General features: G+C 45.2%; 1 protein-coding gene across 2 annotated transcripts in view; it reads left to right on the top strand.

Annotated features, from left to right (window-relative positions):
* The first annotated feature begins 1,771 nt into the window (after nt 1-1,771).
* Nucleotides 1,772-18,526, top strand: part of PANX1 (pannexin 1) — a 35,262-nt gene continuing 18,507 nt past the window's right edge. For both annotated transcript variants that reach the window (XM_082056314.1, XM_082056313.1), the window contains exons 1-2: nt 1,772-2,014; nt 12,187-12,326. In XM_082056314.1, the coding sequence (XP_081912440.1) occupies nt 1,834-2,014; nt 12,187-12,326 (321 nt within the window). In that variant the 5' untranslated portion in view covers nt 1,772-1,833. The remainder of the gene's footprint in view (nt 2,015-12,186; nt 12,327-18,526) is intronic.

Raw genomic sequence — 18,526 nt, 5'->3', positions numbered from 1 at the left:
GAGACCTGGATGGATACAGCCTGCTTGCATTTCCATAAGACATTTGAGAAGGTCCTTAGTTAAAGCTTCTTAAAGAAATTAAATCACCGTGGAATGAGAGAAAGGGTCCACAGAGGCTAAATGCCTGGCCATATTTCACAGTGGAAATCAGTCATGGGGTGTTGCAAGGACCCTTGCTCTTCACTGTTTTCTGTAAGTGGTGTGAAGGTTCCACTTAAATTTGAGAAGAAACTTCTCAGTGAGGGGAACAGACACTGGAACAGGCTGCCCAGGGGGGTTGTGGAGTCTCCTACTCTGGAGACATTCAAACCCCCCTGGACACCTTCCTGTGTAACCTCATCTGGGTGTTCCTGCTTGGGCAGGGGGATTGGACTGGATGAGCTTTCGAGGTCCCTTCCAATCCCTGACATTCTGTGATTCTGTGAAAAAGGGTGACCAAGTTGACTGACAACCATAAGTACGTGTAACATGAAAAATGAATGTTAAAAGTATAAAGTTTACTACTGATATGTTTGCAGTAGTACTTGTGGAAAAAAAGCAGTCCTAGCCCTATGTGCATCATACTGTCTAAGCAAACCAGAAATGGGGTCTTATTTGTAACAGTTTAATGAGAACATTAGCTCAGGTGCTTTATATTAGGCAGAAAGGCAGCTGAATATTAGGAATCAGTAGGAATTAAGAGCAGAGCAAATCAGAGAACAACTTAATAGTATTACATGGTGATAAGCCCCATCCCGGAGAGGACATAGCAGCACAAGAGCAACAGAGAAAGAAAAAGAAAGGGAATCAGTGTTGTATAACAGTTTCCACATGAGGAATTATTTCCTTGGATTTGGGCTTGGAAAAATAGAAAGGACAATTGAAAACAGATAGAGATTTAATAAAGGGAGAGTTGAGTGGAGAAGGGAACAATTTGTCCCTTTTGGCAGAAGCGGTATGAGCTAGGGGAGTGCTACGTGCAAGGCATAGCACAGGAGGTGGCTCTTCGTGTGTGAATGGTCACCTGTAACTCCTGGTCTGAGGGAGCTGAGGATGCTCTGAGTTTACAGAGATTCAGAAAGCAACTGGAAAAATATGAAGGGGAAAATGAATTAATGCTTATTAAAGGTGAATGCATCCCACTGGCTCCCACAAAAAAGTAACTCCCACAAAAAGCAAGTTGAAGATGTCCCTGCTCATTGCAGGGGGTTTGGACTAGATGACCTTTGAAGGTCCCTTCCAAGCCAAACTGTTCTGTGATTCTGTGATGACTTGAGATGTGGCGGTGGTGACTAAACACGTTGAAATACCACAGCACGTGGTGGTCGGTGGATTAAGGGCTTGGAGCATCTGCCGGACGCGGTGTGGAGCAGAGAGCAGGGGCTGTGCAGCCTGGAGAAGAGACGGCTCTGGGGGATTTTACCCATGTGTGCAACCCCCCGATGGGATGCAGTGCAGATGGAACCAGGCTCTTCTCAACGCTGCCCAGAGCACCAGAGGCGATGGGCGCAAACTAAGACAAGGGGTCTCCACCCTTGGGGGCGCCCCAAGGCACCTGGTACGGCCGGACCGCCCTGCTCCGGGCAGGGGGGCTGAGCGACCCGACCTCCTGCCCCCCGACTCGGCCGGGGGGAGGCGGCCCAGTCCGCACCGGGGCACCGTGTCCCCGCCCCGCTGGGCGGAGCGAAGCGGGGCCGGGCCGGGCTGCGGGGGCGCTGCCGAGCCGCGCCGGGCGGGGCCGAGCCCAGGCGTGCCGTGCCGTGCCGTGCCGTGCCGTGCCGTGCCGTGCCGTGCCGTGCCGGGCCGGGCCGTGCCGGGCCGGATCGTGCCGCTCCGAACCGGGCCGGGCCCGCCATGGCCATCGCGCACATCGCCACCGAGTACGTCTTCTCCGACTTCTTGCTGAAGGAGCCGCCGGAGACGCGATTCAAGGGGCTGCGGCTGGAGCTGGCGCTGGACAAGATCGTCACCTGCATCGCCGTGGGGCTGCCGCTGCTCCTCATCTCTCTCGCCTTCGCACAGGAGGTCTCCTTCGGTAACCGGCCTCCCCGACCGGCTCCTCCGCGGCTCCCGGCGCCTCCCGCGGCGGACAAAGGGCTCGGCGGGGCGGGGGAGCGGTGCGGAGCCCGGGAGCGGGGGGCATGGGGCGGGGGGCAGCGTTCCGTGGGGCTCAGCTGCCAGATGCCGGGAGGGGGTTCCACTCGGGGGTGGGGGAAAAGGCGCCTTTGGGCCGTGGGGAGTTCGCAGGAGGGGGAGCAGCTTCCCGGAGAGCATCCCTAGCAGCAGGCGGTGCCTCCGTGCAGCCTTGCCCAGGTGTGCTGGGCATCCCGGCTGGCCTTTCCCGCTCTGCTCCATGCCCTCCTCCTCCTTGGGGCATCCCCTGACCGCTGCCATTCTCTACCACCTCCTGAGGAAGAGCCCTGACAGCTGAGCTGCTGCATCTCCTCCCGCGGGTGCGATTTCAGGAGGGTGATGCAGCCATGGCTGCTCTTTGTTCCCCGACGCTGCTCAGCCTTGTGAGCGACCTGCCGAGCTGTGCCTTGGACACTGCTGCGGGTCCTGGTGCCTGGAGCATTGTGCCACAAGATCTTGCTGTCATTCCGCAGCTGTCAGGGACAGTGCCAAGGAAAAGGGGTCTTTACCTCTGCGCTTGGGCTGTGGGTGGCTCGGCTGGACACTGGGGGCTGGTCACCAGCTCCTCGGATGTGCAGCAGGGTGGGCAGTGGAAAGGCTCTCCAAAGCTTTCCCCTGCTCTGCTGCACCTCTGCAACTGTTCCAGTTCAACTTCTAGTGTGACTCTGTAGATGAAGCTATGTTTTACAGGAGAAGGGCCAAGTTTCCTAACTGTTTTCCTATCTTTTTTCCCCCATCACTAAATTACAGAAGTGCTTGTGCAGCAGCCTAGTAGTCAGCCCTTTTCAGAGTCTGAAATGATAAGGAGACTTTTAAATCCAAATGACAAGCCTTGTAACTTGGGGGCTCACTGATAAAACCTATTTGCTTGTAAGAATTGCTCTGCATTTAAATAGCACTATATGAATGAAGATGTCAAAGGTAAATAAGCAGTACTGTCCGTTTTGAGATGGGGTGAATCATAGGGCTTCCATCCCTTCAGAAATAGTTTGATTTACTGTGTACGTGTTCATTGACAATCAGTATTGTATACCTGAGATACATCAGCTGTAGGTTTGAGTCAAGTGAATGTCAAGTAAGTAGCAGCTGGAATGAGACTGTGAATTAGTGGTGAATCTCTGCAAAACCATCATTAATAGCATTAATCAGATACCAGACTGCTTAAGAGATAAGATGCCCCAGACTGCTTTATTTACATCTCACTACACACCTGTTGCAATAGCTGTGGTTTTGACCCAAAGCACTGTGGCCTGCGTAACCACACTGATGGTCAAGAGCAGCCAGTTTGGAAATGCCAAGGCCAGATTTGAGCCCCATGACAGCTCTGGTCAGTCAGAGACTGGATGGATACAGCAGCATTTCTGTAACATAAGCTGCTGGTTTTATTTTTAGGTGTGCTACTGATACATGCACATTTCCTCCTCTTAAAGAAATGAAAAAGAGGGCTGGCATTTCCATGTACTAACTTGTATATGGGCTCCGTAGTTCTTCCTTCTGCTTTTCCTCTAAAAGCACTGGATCCAGTTTGAAATGGTGCCTGTGTGTCAAGTTCTCTTATGAGCTGTCCATAAGTATTTATTTAATTTTCCTTCCTTACATAAAGCTCCAAAACACAGTTGAATTGCAGAGTTTGATGAAGTGTGCCTTTCTTTTGGATGAGTTCTCATCTTCACTAGTCAAACATTTGGGCCTCAGTGCATGCTATATGTAACATATTTCAGTATTAAACTAATTCAAATTGAATCTGTGACTCCAGTAGATTCATAAAGTGAGAATCAAAGTGCCCCCTAGATCTTTCATCTGCTTTATTTTGCTTGTAATCCTGAGAACCCGTTAGAAGAAAGCATGGGGTTTAAATCCGAGCTCTTCTATTTGAAAAATAACTATGAACATAAGTATTGGAAATACAGCAGGGCTCCGGTGTGAGTGAAACTACACCACGTGGTTTCCATACAGAAAGTGATACTGCATCAGCCACGCTGCTGTTACGGCTGTTGCCACAGCCCTTGTGGCTTGGGGGCTGGCTGCTGATGGGACGTCCCAAAGCTGTTCCCATTAAGGCTTTTTTTGGGGTAGAGAGGGTCCTGGGGGCTGATTATGCCCAGTTCTGTGAGCACTAGTGCTCAGCCAGTGATAAAATAGAAAGCAAGTATTGGTTTCAAATGCTTCCTGGTGTAATTGTGCTCTGAAGAATCACAGGAGAGCTAAACCAGGAGAAAATGGTAGGGTCCATTTTAGTCCCAAAGAAGAGCAACACAGAATCAGAAGGGGTTGTGAAAGCGGTATGTGAGTCACAGCGTGGAAGTATCTCTGCCTCTGGGTACAAAAATTGAATACCCTTTCCAAAAATGAACGCTCGACTCCTATTTTTGTTGGGATAATTACATTCTTCCCACCTAAACTTCTCTTGGCACCTTGAGCTGTCACCTTCCCTCCCGCTCTGCTTTCCTGTTTCCTCGCAGTGCAGTGTCAGATAACTGCAATTTTCCTCCTACATGCGGTTGTTGTTAATTGTGCAAAATGATTATGATGTTTACAAAGGCCACAGAGGTTCTCTGAAGCCACCAAGTCACTTCTAGTTTTGATAGAAGTTTCAGGCAATAAATGGGATTCCAGTTGGATATCACAGACGGTTTCTGTGCTGGAGGCTCAGGCAGCGAGCGCTGCCGAAACTCCTGGGGTTAGTGCCTGGACCGCGCTTCCGCATCCTGCAGGGGCAGGAGGAGCACTGATCCAAGTTTATTCTTAGTTATATTTTAGAAACCCATGGTCAACTGCAGGTTTGTGATGATTTTAAGCTGGTTCTGGTAGGACTTAGCTATAATTGAGCTGTTCTCTGCCAACCCTGGGTGGTTTTCCCGCTTGAAATCTTGCACCTGTTATCTGTTTACAGCTAGACCTTATTTTATACTATTTATACAATTAATATATAATTTTGTGTAGTTTTATATAGTTTTATACTGGGAACTTGAAAATGAAAATAACAATAGGATTGTGAGGACTGTGTTGTGTATCCCATATTTCTTATGGCCTGATATTATTTCCTTATATTATTTGTGAGTTCTTATGGTAAATAAACTACACATTATCAGGTCGTATGGTAACAGAAACGATCTAAATATAGCTAAATCGTACATCCCTCCTATAAAGGAAAAATAAAGATAGGAGCACTCTCAGCAATGTATGAGCCCCAAATTAATAGGATTTGATCTGTGTCATTTTTTCATGACCATGTTTTTAGTAAGAATAACTTTGAGCCAGGCTTGCGGTTCCAATTTTTAAACTCTGTGTGTGTATATTGTGAGATACACTTGCTTACTGTAAACAGCTTAGCTGAAAACATAGATATTTATTACCAAGGCACTGCAGCCCTAAGTCAGTTGAGCAGAGAGGAAATCGAAACAAGCTGCTTAATTTTGGCAGAGCCTTGTTTCCAAGTTAGTTCTGGGAAAAATATCAGTGGCTGGCTTGGGTTGCAGCAGAAGGAAAAGCAGATGTGAGAGCTGTCCACTCGACATCAGATACTTGCATCTTTTCCCATAGGAAGGCAACTGGGAATTGCTCATGTGTGCTTAAGCCCAGCAGCTGCTTGTCACCAAATAATGTCAGTTGACCTTCTGTACAGAGCAGCTTTTGGGCAGCGTGTGCTGGCTGCGTTCGCTGCGGCTTCATGGGGGAGGTGATGTTTGGGAAAGGAGATGAGGAGGAAGGGGGAGAGCTGGAGAGGAGAGAAGAAGGGAATCTTGTGGTGGCCACCAGCAGCCCTTACTACAGGTTCAGTTTGGGCATTGGTTGTGCATGGCTCATACATTGTTGGTATGAATTATTCCTCTTGTTTTGGCATCTCTGTTTATTTTATAATACAACAAAACTCCTTGGAAACCTTCCCAGGACCAACAAATCACCATGTGTTAAGCAAAGATACCTAAGAAACTTGTGTATAATCAGCCCGAAGGTCTGGGTAGTGCTAACAGCTTGTGAGTTGTGTCAGGATGCTGGGTTAGGAAACACCTGGCCATAGACCAACCCACAGCTTCTGCATTAATCTATCAAAATGAAGATTTCCTACACTAAAAGAGTCTTATTTCCTTCTGGTGCATCTTATCTTTGGTGCACAAAGGTGGAGAAGTAGAGCCTTATCCTATGCTGTACATGGGGTTAATGTCCCCATTGAGCACTTTGGGCTTTGCCAGTGGTGACAAGCCTTACTTGCCCCACTCAATTTCTGCCTAATTTCTGGGAGAGTTTATTTTTCCCCAGTTTGTTTGGTTTAGTTCCCATCCCCTCACTTGGCTGCCTATGGGATTTGAGGTGCTTTGGCCAGCAGAAGACACTGGGTGAAGGGTGTTAGTGAGGAACTCTGGGTGCCCCATCCCAACAGCTTCTGTGGGTCCCTAGCAGTGCCCACCTGCAGCATCCCTCATTGCATGTCCAGCTGAGCCTCCATCTCTATACAGGGTAATCATGACTCTCAAACAGTCATGAGAGTTAAATGTACAGCAAGGAAAAAAAATACAATTGTGGGACTAAACCACAATAAATATACAAGAAAAAAATAGTCTAAGTTTTTGAATTAGGCTCCTTTCCACTTCAGCTATCCCCTTGCTGGCCCTCTCTGCTGATGTCCCTTTCCCTTCATATTCACAAGTTGCTGGGGAGACTTTTGGGAAATAAACCTATCTTGTGACTTCCGTAAGAGCTGGGGACTAAAGTTAAGTTGGGTGTAATTAGGCCAAAGACTATTACTATGGCAGCTGCTGGCTGAGAGCTTGAAAAACATCTCCACGTGCTTCCGAAGCAGGCTGTATGCTAGTACCCTGTTTCCCTGAAAATCAGACAGGGTCTCGTATTAATTTTTGCTCCGAAAAATGCTTACTTTTTTACATGTATAGCTGCCTGGACACTATTTACTATGAACTGTAACAATGGGTTCTTTTTGGAGTAGGGTTTATATTTCGAGCATCCTCAAAAATCCTGAAAAAATCATGCTAGGGCTTATTTTTGGGGTAGGTCTTATTTTCGGGAAAACGGGGTAGTTGACATTTGGACATCTTGCATTTAGTTCAGCAGGATGCTCTGAAAACCAGGGCATTAATGACAGGACTAAGTCAACAAGTGTGTGAGCAGCATCAGTCTGGAGCAGCTGCACAAACTGGGACCTTTGAACCATCTTTGGTTAGAGCTGCAGACCCCAGACAACAGCAGCGTGCGCTGTGCTGCTCTTTGGCACATAAGGAGTGCTCAGTAAATAGCAGAAGTCAAACTTGTGCTCAGTAAATAGCATCATGTCAAACTTGTAAAAACATTTCCTTTAGTGTTAAGTTTAAATTGTCTTTGGGTGAACATCTTGAGCTGCTGGTAAGATTTTTTTCTGTTTAACTTCTACAGAGCCAGGTTTGCAATTCCTATAGAAACTGTGGTAGGCTCCTTTTGATGCCAGAATTAATTTAAAAAGCATCATGGCCCTCTGTTGTTGCCTGAGATTTGGGGTGTCACCAGTGTTGGCAGGGGGGCCAGGTGATCATCACCACTGTTTGAGATGTTTCTCCTTCAGATGAAAGGAAACTTTTTTCCTTAAATCTCACTGGTGGGAAATTAATTCACAAGTTTTTTTTCCCATGAATCAAAAAACCTATCGCTCTGAAGGCAATGCTTGATAATCACCCAGCTCTTTTCCCAGTGCATGATTTTGAGACTTCTCTGCAAGATAACTGGCAGCCCCATCAGGGGGGAAAGATACTTGTTGGCTCCTCTGACCTGCTCCACTTGAACATCACATCACCTGAGCTTGACATTCTGCTATTTCTCCATTGCCAAAGTAAATCTCAGGAAACAGGTTATTTTTTCCAGTGCATTCATTTGTGTCTCTCCATAGTTCCTTCTTAAACACAGTATTTATTCTGTTTCACCCAACCTGCCACTTTGGTCCATGGGAAGCATCTATAAATCTAATAAAAACATTCCTTCTGGTCCCCTCTTAATGGGTGTGTGTACACCCACACATACAGTTGCTTCTTCTTTGGCATGCAATGGGACATCTTTTTCATATTTTAAAATCTTTTTTAAAGTTGGGGTGGAGGATGTGCATTGGATGGTGCCTGGCAGTCTGTATGTTGTGTATATGTGCCTTGATTTTCTTGTTTGTGGGTTTTTCTTTGTTGGCTGCTAACGTGGATAATTCTTGTTAGATAAAATCAGGTGGGTAGTTCATTTTGCCTGGTGGAAAATTATAGTAGTAATTAATAGCTAAGTTTTCATCCAAGCTATGCAAATCTTTTTTTTTCCAGTGATTGCAGTGTATTAGAAACCAAATAATTATTTACTGAAGGTTTAATCCTGTCAACTACAACCACCTCATCGTGGTTCAGGAAAAATAGTTCAGCATATGATTAACATTGATTCTTGGAAATACTCTCTGTTAGTTGTAGCTTAATTAGATGTTTAAGTCAGAAGAGGAGTGTTGAACCACTGGGGAGAAAACCAGCCCAGCTTGCTAGGTTTATGATCCCACTGGTATGGGATGCATCCAGAGGATGCTGAGTCCTCTGCTTTTCCCACCTTGCACCCAGCAAAGCAGCGGGATACTGAACAGGGACTCTCTCCTTCAGATTTGAGATTTTCCTCGGGATTCTGTGCATTTCTGTTTGTAGGTAGGTTTATCTTTTGGAAAGCATCTACAGGGACATTACTGTAGACATTGCAAGAGTGACTTGTCTCCTGCTCATTTAGCATCAATACCAAAATTTCCACCTCTGTTTGGGCAAAAGGAGCTGTAGTGAGCCCAACTGCTTGCAGCTCAACTATGAGAAGTCCCAGCTAGGACTGGAGCATCTTCTTTTAGACACCGGATAACAGATCCTTCCCAAATCAGCCTGCAAGACTTTGGCAAAGTGGATGAAAAGGGGTTACCAGGGCACAGGGTTTCCACCTGTAGGCAGCCCCATGCTGGTGTTACAGTGCCGTATAGGAGCTAGAGAGGAGCCAGTTGCAGAAGAAGAGGGTTCTCATGGCACAGAGAGGGAGGAGATAGCTGGGGTTGTTGGCAGAGCACACATGAAGACGTGCCACAGCGGGGTGGGGTGACAGCTCGGCCTTGCTGCTCGCCGGCTGCGGTGACTCAGGCCTGGACTCTGCACGGGGTTGCATGCCTGCGAGTAATTCCTGCTGTTGGCAACCAGCCGATAACCTCAGTGCACTTGTAAAAGTGAGTTTTATCATTCATGGCTGCACACCTGTTGCTGCCTGAAGTTTCTGTAGCTCTTTTGGGTGATTTCTCTTTAGGGCAACCATAGTAAGTGGCATTTTTAAATCCTCGTTTATTTGCAAAAGTGTAAGTCAAATCCCCATCACTCCCTGTTCAGAGCTGATTTAGTACCAGGGAAGGCTTAAAAAGAAGTGTGTTGCCAAGTGTAATGATAACTTGGCCAAAGACTGTTGTGGCAACTGCTCAACAAATGCAGTCATTTATTATTTTTCATCCTTCTCACTGTGTATTTTATCTCCCTGTTGTTGCTATGGGTTTGGCCGCTGATTTTTTTTCCCTCTTCTATTACTTGTGGGAGCAGAGGACGGGGAATGACTTCATGTCACCAAGTCCAGAGGCTGTTCGTTTGATAGCAGAGGACTATTAGCCTTTCAAAAACTGTCCCTGTGCACACATGTGTGCACAGGGAGTCTGTGGAAGGCATTTGGCCCTTTGCCTGATTTCGCCTCTAATAAAAACTACAGATTTTCTTTTTCACCTCCTCCAGAACAGCCCAACATAAATTAAATTGTCTGTACAGACTTATTGTTTTTACTTCTTTGTGACCATTTTCAGATGAATTTAATATGTGTTCTGTGTAGATCATGCACAAAAACAACTTCTTTGTTTAAGCGTTAACATTGCCATGATTAGTTTGAAATTGTAATTCACATTAACAAGTGTTTACAACCAAGACTGCGATAGGTTTATTAAAAACCTGGAGTGTCCCCAGCTTCTGCTTGATGTTGAGCTCTCTTTGCTTGGCTCCCAAGTCAAGTTGCCAAAGGTTTCCAGTGTCCCTGCTGAAATCCCAGAGATCAGAAGAGTCAGGTTCACGGCCCTGCTGCACCACTGGCATTGCTGTAGCTATTCTGGTATGAAATTGTGCACACAACTCTTTGGAGAAGGAGACTGGCTGCCTTTTTCCTCACCAATTTAAACACGCCATCACTCCCAGTGGTTCCCCACCCGTTAAGGAGAATGAGCACATGGCGTGTGTTTCTGGTTGCAGATACACAGACAAGAATAGGACAAAGCATCTTTCTGAACGCTCCAGTTGCTCATGATTTGAAAGGGTCACTTGTTTGCTGCTTCACACCGGGCACAGCCAGCAGGGTGTTCATTAAGTTCTTTAAGAGCAGAGCATAAACGGGCCCTATCCAGTGGAGAACAGACACTCCAATTGCCTGCTCTTTTTTTTTCCTGCAGTATATTATTTCTTGAGCTTCCACAGCTAATGGAAATTCTCTGGAAAGCAGAAACTCCTGAAGCTTTGGGGGAGCGCAAGCGCTTGTCTGGTGCCAACTTTGCTCAATCACATGGGCTCTGGTCTGATAAACAGTAATTTGTTTTCTATAAGGGAGGCTTGTGACAGACCAAACCATGTCCTTATGATCCTACAGCCTTAGAAATAATTATAACAGTGACTCATAACGAAAGGCTGTCATTCATAGTGCTCCTTGACTATGCTACATTGTAAAAAGGCTATACAAGTTACAAGGCAAATGCAGTCATCTCCTGTTACAAATGAAGTCCTTATTCTCTAAAAGCTAAACAGCCAAAAGGCACAAATGATACAATCTTATACAAAATATTTTTTCCTTATAAAGTACACAATGATGCCATTAGCAAAAAAAAAAAAAAAAAAGCAGCCATATTTTCCTCCCTCTTGCACTTTTGATATTGGCGTTGTGTTGGAGGAAGTTTTGAAGGTTGCCCTTGAAAGAGGGATGTTCATCTCTAGCTTGTGTAACCATTTGGTGAAACAGCTCTCCTGTTTTGACTTTAGGAAAGCAAGCTGGAAATATGTGGGTTTTTTGTTTTGGTTTGTTTTGTTTTTACTTTCACTATCAAAGCTTCAGAAGGAAAATGAACCCCCTCATGCTGTTTTACTAGCTCTTACCCAAGGAGCCACTGATACTCCACATCCAGCAACCACTTGTCCTCATTGAGATATGTGCAGTAGGACTCAACTGGTGCCTGTAGCTGGTCAGAGCAGAATTTGACCCTAGGGGTGAGGCTGGCTTAATAGCTGCTCTCGCTGTCAGTTAGAGCCCTGCTCTTAACTTGAAGGTCCTGAGCAGCTGGAGAAGTGCTGGGAGTGAGTGGGGATGATGATAGTATTGCCTGATCCTGGGTAGAGCACATCACTGTGCTGGTGATGAGGGCTTTGGTGCCTTTTGGAGGTGTCTGAAGGCCGTAATTGCTCTGCTAGAAGCTACACAAGGAAATCCTTGTTTTCACACGTGTAACTTGGATGCCTCAAGACACACGCGCAATGTTAGAGGCAGAAGAAGTGGCAGCACTGTGGACCAAACTTGCTTTTGCATCAAGGACTGCTGGGCTGCAGGAATGGTGTTTTGAGGTCTTGTTTCAATAAATGTATAAGTGGTAGCTCATGCATTTGGGAAACACAGGGGCATAATAGTACATGATGGCAGCTGTTTCCTTTGGAAACCAGCCTCATCTGGTCACTCTTTATATCTGCTGGTTCCCCTTTGGCCAACCTGATTCAAGTGCAAGCGAGAGAGACAAGTCTTGGAGGTCGTGTTCCCCCAAAACTTGCGAAAATAGGCCTAAAAGGCAGATGCTTCTAATATACTGTCTCAGCCCTCAGAAGACATCAGAGAGCCCTTGTGGGCGTTTCACCCTTTGAGTGCAGTGGGAATTCAGTGACTCTTCCCCCTGCAGAGCTGCTGTGTTTCGTTCCATCACTTTACCTAATAGTTTTGGATACCGTGAAATCCAAACTGTGAACTTTTCTTCCTAAACTTGCTTTCTTTTTGTTTTAATCCTCTGAGGCAGTGATAACTTTTGCTTTGTTTTCCCAGGTGCTCAGATAAGCTGTTTTGCACCCAGCTCCTTCTCCTGGAGACAAGCTGCTTATGTGGATTCTTACTGCTGGGCGGCTGTGCAGCAGAAGCAACCATCCCAGAACAACCAAGAAAACATCCCCCTGTGGCTGCATAAAGTATGTACAGATCTCCCTCTGCAAAAGTTGTCCCCACATAGAAGCCTGCCTTTGTCTCACTTTTCTTGCTTCTCTTCTCTGCTATGGTCTTTGGCTTTGACTTAACTCTGTTTTTAGAGAGAATGTTTTCTTTCCCTTACTTCCAAACAGAGTAGTTCCAGAGAATGTATTTTCTGCTTTTAAATAAAGAGTCTGTCGTGCTATAATAACAACTATCAGCAGTTATCTGACACAAGAGTAATGTGAATGTTGCTGTGTTGCCCTGGAGCTGAGTGCCTCACCTGGCCTTGGCCAGGAACTATTTTAAGATCAGGATACAAGACACAACAACTTCCCTAATGCTTGTATCAAAAGCTCACTTTAGGAAAACAGGATGGTAAAAATATTTCATATTTTTGTTGTATTACACTTGACCAGTTTTGCATGGAGAGGAACTAATGGCAAATAGGCATTTTGGGAGAGATTAAATTAATCCCTGTTACAAACAAGTTTAACCCAGTCTTCAGTGTGCTCTTCTGAGCTTCTGTGGGCTGTTCCCTTGCACACCGTGAGCTGGCTTTCACTGCTCTGAGTGAAGCATCATCATACTGAATGCACAATAAGAGACTTATTTCATGGGTAAGCAGTGTGGTGGGCACTAAGATACTTAAGCTGTCTCTAAGCGGTGAACTGAGCTTTGGTGGGAGTTGCAAAGTCTGAGTAAATGCTGTGCCAAGGCCTAGAGCTGACTCAACTTGAGAGGCAGCATCACCCTGCTTGGGCACTGCTGATGCTGAAGTAAGAAATGCCCCAGCAAATAACCCCCCGGCACTTGGGAGCTGAGGAGAACCTGGTATTAGAGGGAGATCAGGTCTGGGACCTGTAGCACCTGTGTTTCTGGGTTTTCCTGGCATATCAGCTTTTATTATCCACTTAGCTGGTGGCATCTCCTCTGAAAGGAGGGCTGTCTCTCATTCATTTGCTGACTCTAATCACAAACCGTAAGCATTTACTACTGCCTTCTCCAGTTAGCACCACTCGTAACCTTGACCCAACAATCTTGGGTTTCATGAATATTAAAGCCAGCCTGGTTGGTTTGTAGCCCGAACTCTGCCTTGCTCAGTTAGTGTCCCACTTCACTTCAGCCAGACCTTCTGCAGAGCCCAGTTGAAGCTGCTGGGACATCTTGCAATGCAGGTCCTTGCCTGGGTGGAAACTCCACCTGCAAACCTGGATATGTTGCTGCCCCTTTCTCTTGAGGGAATGAGTTCTTGTTACCTGATTTCTTTACGCTGAATTTTATGCCATAGTCACCTGCTGATAGCTGTAAGTCTCCTAGTTCGCCAGGCTTAACTAATAGCCTAAATAGTCATACTTTTATGATGCAATCCATGTTAATTTGCTGACTAGTGCTGTCTCAGCAACTGATGCAGGGCCCTTTTTCCCCCAGTTCCTCCATGATAGCTTAATGGTATGTGATGTGTCCTTGTAAATACTCTGCAAACTGACTACAAGAAGTGTGTCTGAACAGCTGAGTAAGAGCTTGTAGCAGAGGCTGGGTGCCTCCTCTTAATCTCCTAAATCCATACGTAGTCACCTACCCTTCCACTGAGGCAGCACTGGGAGCTTCAGATGCTGTTTGGAGGCCACTATTAATTAATATAGGACAGTGTTAATTAATATCCTTTTAGTGGTTGTTCATCAACTTCTGTGCTTAACAAGTTTCCAGGGAAGGAGCAGTGTTGCAGCTGTTAACACTGACCTTTGGTTCCCGATGTGGTGGGAACACGTGAAGGTGTCTGGCTGTTGTTGGCACCCAGGGCCAGCAGCTGCTGGCTGCACTGCTGGGTGACTTTGCCATGGGGGCCGATCACTTCTGCAGGAGAACAGGGCTTGGGTTGTCCCCTGGTGCAGGCTGTGTGCTGCAAGGTACATACCACCTCATTGCTCTGCAGGTTTTGGCTACGTAACTTTTTTTAAAATAGAGCAGAGCCTTTGTGAAGCACAGTGATGTTAATGAGACAAGAGAACCTTCGTAAGCTGAGGTGAGAGAAGATCTGACTCAACAGTGCAAGGGCAGGGGTGCATCCAGAGGAACAGCAGGGATTGTTAGAGACAATGTTGTCTTAAGACAACACTTGAGGCTTTTTTTTTGCTGCTTTCTGAGCAGCAGTGCATTTATTTGCAAAGCATCTTGGGTTCTTTATAATATTCTGGCTCACTTAACATCTGGCTATGTCGCCGTGCTAGAAGGGTCCATAAGAGCTGCTTAAGGAGGCATTAGATTATGTGTTTGGGGGACTGAAGTTTTAGGCCCCAGTTCCTGATGGAAATGAATGGATTTCCTTATGGCACACTCCCTGTGCTCCGTCAGAAGTGCTATAGAACACTTTTGTCCCAGGATGGTGCTCATCTTGGTGTAGAGTGGAAGTAGGACCGTGTAGCTCCTGGTGAAGAAGCCAGCTTGCAGCAAGTTGCCCTGCTTTTATTCTAGGCATCTGCTGGCTCTGAAGGATTATTAAAACCAGCGTGCATTGCAGAAAAACTGAAACCTTCCCATTGATCTCCTATTTCAGAATACAAGTTTGCACTGGGATTTTAATTTTTCTTTTTTTTAAAAAAATCAGTAAAATGTATATTTCAATTTTGGGCAATCCCCGAAGCTTGGGCACCTTTACTTGCTCTCCTTTCTGCTCTCTCAACACTTGAATTTATCAGTTTAGAAGCTTGTTTTGGAGCAGAGAGGTGTACTGTAACTCTCTGTGTTCTCTGCCTGGTCTGTGCACTCCCAGAGGGTGCCCAGGTCCTCTCTCCTTGGAGAACAGGATTTTTTGAAATTTCCAGTGGTCCTGGTATAACTCTTCACACTGGATAACCCTTAGCAGAAGGCAAAATGAGTTGTGTACTCAAAAGTACAATTCGAGAAACACAGTATCTGCAGATAGATAGATGGAAAGAAGAGGCTATGATTTGTTCTGCACATATTCTTAGTTCAACACTGAGATTTCCTCCTCTTTGAAAAAGCTGACAAAATGCTTATATGGTTGAGTACTCAGACAAGACTCATCTTCAGGTTTGTCATTGATGAAACTCAGTCTGGTCGGGCTTCGCTCTTCTGTTCTCTCAGTTTTCTTCTGGAGTTTTCTATTCAGGCTTAATTCCTTCGAGAGGTTTCTTGTATCTGTCTGAAGTGTCAGAATAGAGATATTGGTTTCTCAAAATGAGTGGAAAAGAGAGACAGACAGTGCTGATGTGGGATGGAAGCGCCATGGATTTGCTCCCTCTGTGCACATAATTTGCTTCTTGTCTCTAAAGCTCCACCTGAGAACTTATTTTTATAAAACTTAGCTTGATCCTTAACTGGAATAGAAACAAGCTTTTGGCCATTGAGGGTGGGCAGTCCTTGCAGCTCAGTGGAAGAGGAGACTGCGCTGCAAAGCCTTTTAAATCTGTAGTGCACTGAGAAACTTTTAAAGCTGTATCAAAACAAAGAAATAAAGAGGTGGGGTAAAAAGGTCATGTATGGTTTGAGATTCACTTTCGGTTCTGAAGGCAGGATAATAACCACATGGTAACCTTCAGAACAATGAGTCATTTAGAGCTCATGTTTCTGCCCCCAAAACCAATGAAACATCTCCCATTGACTCAAGCAGGAATAGGATCATACTCAGAGGGAGATGAATACCTTTGCTTCTGGAAACATGTCGTGGCTCTCATTAGCCTGTTTGGGGGCAGGTGTCTGCTTGGGCTCTTCACAGTGGCACACAGAAATTTGGAGCTGAAGAAGCAGACACATCACCATGATCTTATTTTTTAATGAGAAATATTTTAATCTCAAGTGAAGACACTTCAGTGCTTCGTTCTTTGTGAGCACTGGATGCCAATGCGTTTTCTCAAGCCTGCAATTCAGACGTGTGCAGCCTAACAGCTTTGTGCTATTGTACTTAGTGTTTGACCACTGTTACGTGTGGCAGAAGTCTGAATACTTGCAGTCACTTTAATAGTGTTTGCCCAAAGAAATAAGGACTGAAAATGCAGTATAATTAGAAAACTGTGTTGTTTTTTTTCCAAATGTTGCTAAAATGATTCTTGTCTTCTGCCAGCCATTTTTATCCAGACCTTGGCAAGCTTTCTGTAGATTAAGTCTTTGAAAATGCCTTTTGGGTCGTGCCACTCTTGGCAGCTGCATTTTCTTTGGATGATAAAAGCATAACTGACCTTATGAAGAAGTTTTTTAAATGTACTTTTAACTTATTTGCTGTGTATTTACTCAGTCTTAGCACAGCTGAAGCTGGGGATGTTATATAATAGACCGTTTTGTGGTTTAGTCGGATTTTTGCTTTCACCTTCAGGAGAGTGTGACACTAATGCATCTTTAAAAGACAGTTTCATTATTGCAGTGTTTTGCGTACTTCTGCAGACAGGTTCTCGAACACCTCTATATCCATGCGTATGTTCTGGTTGAACAGTTAACTGTTTCCTAATTAACTTGAACGGACTGATGTCATCAAAGCTGGCTTCCCAATAAATGCTGAAAATAATCATGGCATGAGAATATTAGGAATTCATTTTGATACCTATAGCGCTATCACAGTCTATGTCTTTATCAGTGGAAAGCTATATGTGTGCTTTGGGAACTGAAATGATGTGAAGAAGGTTCATGCCATCCTGAGTATTTATCTGAACGTAGATGTTTACAAATTCCGGTGAGACAGAGTTGTTTTGGAAAATACACATTCCCTTTGTGCAAGTAATCTTCATAAGAGGAACAAGTGCAGGTACTTGAATAAATGGTCATGACTTCCAAACAGTTCAGTGTGTTAAATGGATTTCTAGAGTTTGGACTGCATGCATGCAGGTTGTTTTTCTTCTCCATTCATAGTAGGTAGTATCAGGTACCAGGTGCTCTTGGCTTTCAGGAGGAGGAGGAAGGGTATGGCCTGTAATGTACACAGTGCTCAAAGGCCTGTCAAGTGGAATGAGCTGCAGCAGTACAGAATGAGGGGCCGTTGACCTCTTGGTTTGCTAGTGTTTTGCTTGCTTGGGAGCTTGCTGTCCCACCCAGTGTGACATCAGAGCAAGGGACAAGCAAGGCAGGTCAACCTGCTTCCATCAGCTTCAGCTTTCAGGAGCTCAGCAATACTTAGAAGAAAGCATGGAAGGGACTGTAGTTTGAGTCCCTGGTGCAGGCACTGCTAGTTTTGTGTGTCTCGTGCTGAATTCTAATAATACAGTAACTATGTCTAGTACTGTACAGAAACTTGGATTAGCTTAGCTGAAGCTCTGCTGTTCTGTTTTTGAGAGGCAAAGTCATTAGGTCTTTGTCTTTCTTTTTATCTTTGCAGCTGGGTGGACATGAAAGCTCAGGGCACCCAGGTTGAAGCATGGTGGTGTAGCCCTCAATGCACTTTCTCTAATAAAGATCAGAAAGGAACATTTTGCACCATAGGATATTGCACCTGTTCTAATGTATCTGTTCTAATCTGCTTTCAGAGGACTTTTCTTCAGTTATGCAATCTCATACCATCCTAAATCTAATACTGTGAACTTGCCATTGAAAAAGGAACCTGATAACTAGACAGCAAAGGAAAAAATGAGTTTTACTTTTAGGGCAATACCTTTCTCTGGCATATCTTTGACCATCTAGTTCTTGAAGTCAGCGACACTTCCCATTTAATGTAAATACTTCAAACTGTCCAAGACAGAAGTAGCATTTCCTCCTTGTGTATTTGGTGCCTTGGAAGTAAGCACATAAACCATGTGCGTGTATGGCACATGCTCGTGCATGTGTGAATACCATGGAGTCCTCTTAAAATGAAAAGTCATTATGCGTGACTGTAAAATGTAGTCAGATGAGTTGGATGATCCGAGTCTGTTGCTCTGAAATCTAGGACTCGTGCCAGATGACTTTGCATTTTCACTTCTGCCTGTTGGTTCAAGGCCTTAACTAGCAAATTGGTTTGAATCATTAAAATTTATCTAAGCATACTGTCAACAAATAGAACAAGTGTATCTTTCTTTTTTAAAAAAGCCAGAATCCGAGAAGGATGGAGTCGTGCATCAAGTGCTGTGGAAGGGCTGACAAACACAGGCTTTTGTTTCCAAACAAAAAGAGCTGCACTAATGGTCACGCTGCTGCTCTGGTTTTGAGACCATTCAGAGAAGAGCAGCCCAGTGTTTTCTCTTGCTGCCACAAGCTGCAGCTTTGGGAGGGATGAGAG

This window comes from Streptopelia decaocto (genome assembly GCF_964273445.1).
Source record: "Streptopelia decaocto genome assembly, chromosome: 1".
Classification (NCBI taxonomy): Eukaryota; Metazoa; Chordata; class Aves; order Columbiformes; family Columbidae; genus Streptopelia; species Streptopelia decaocto.
The sequence above is the reverse complement of the archived record's forward strand: the minus strand, read 5'-3'. Positions and strand labels throughout refer to the sequence as shown.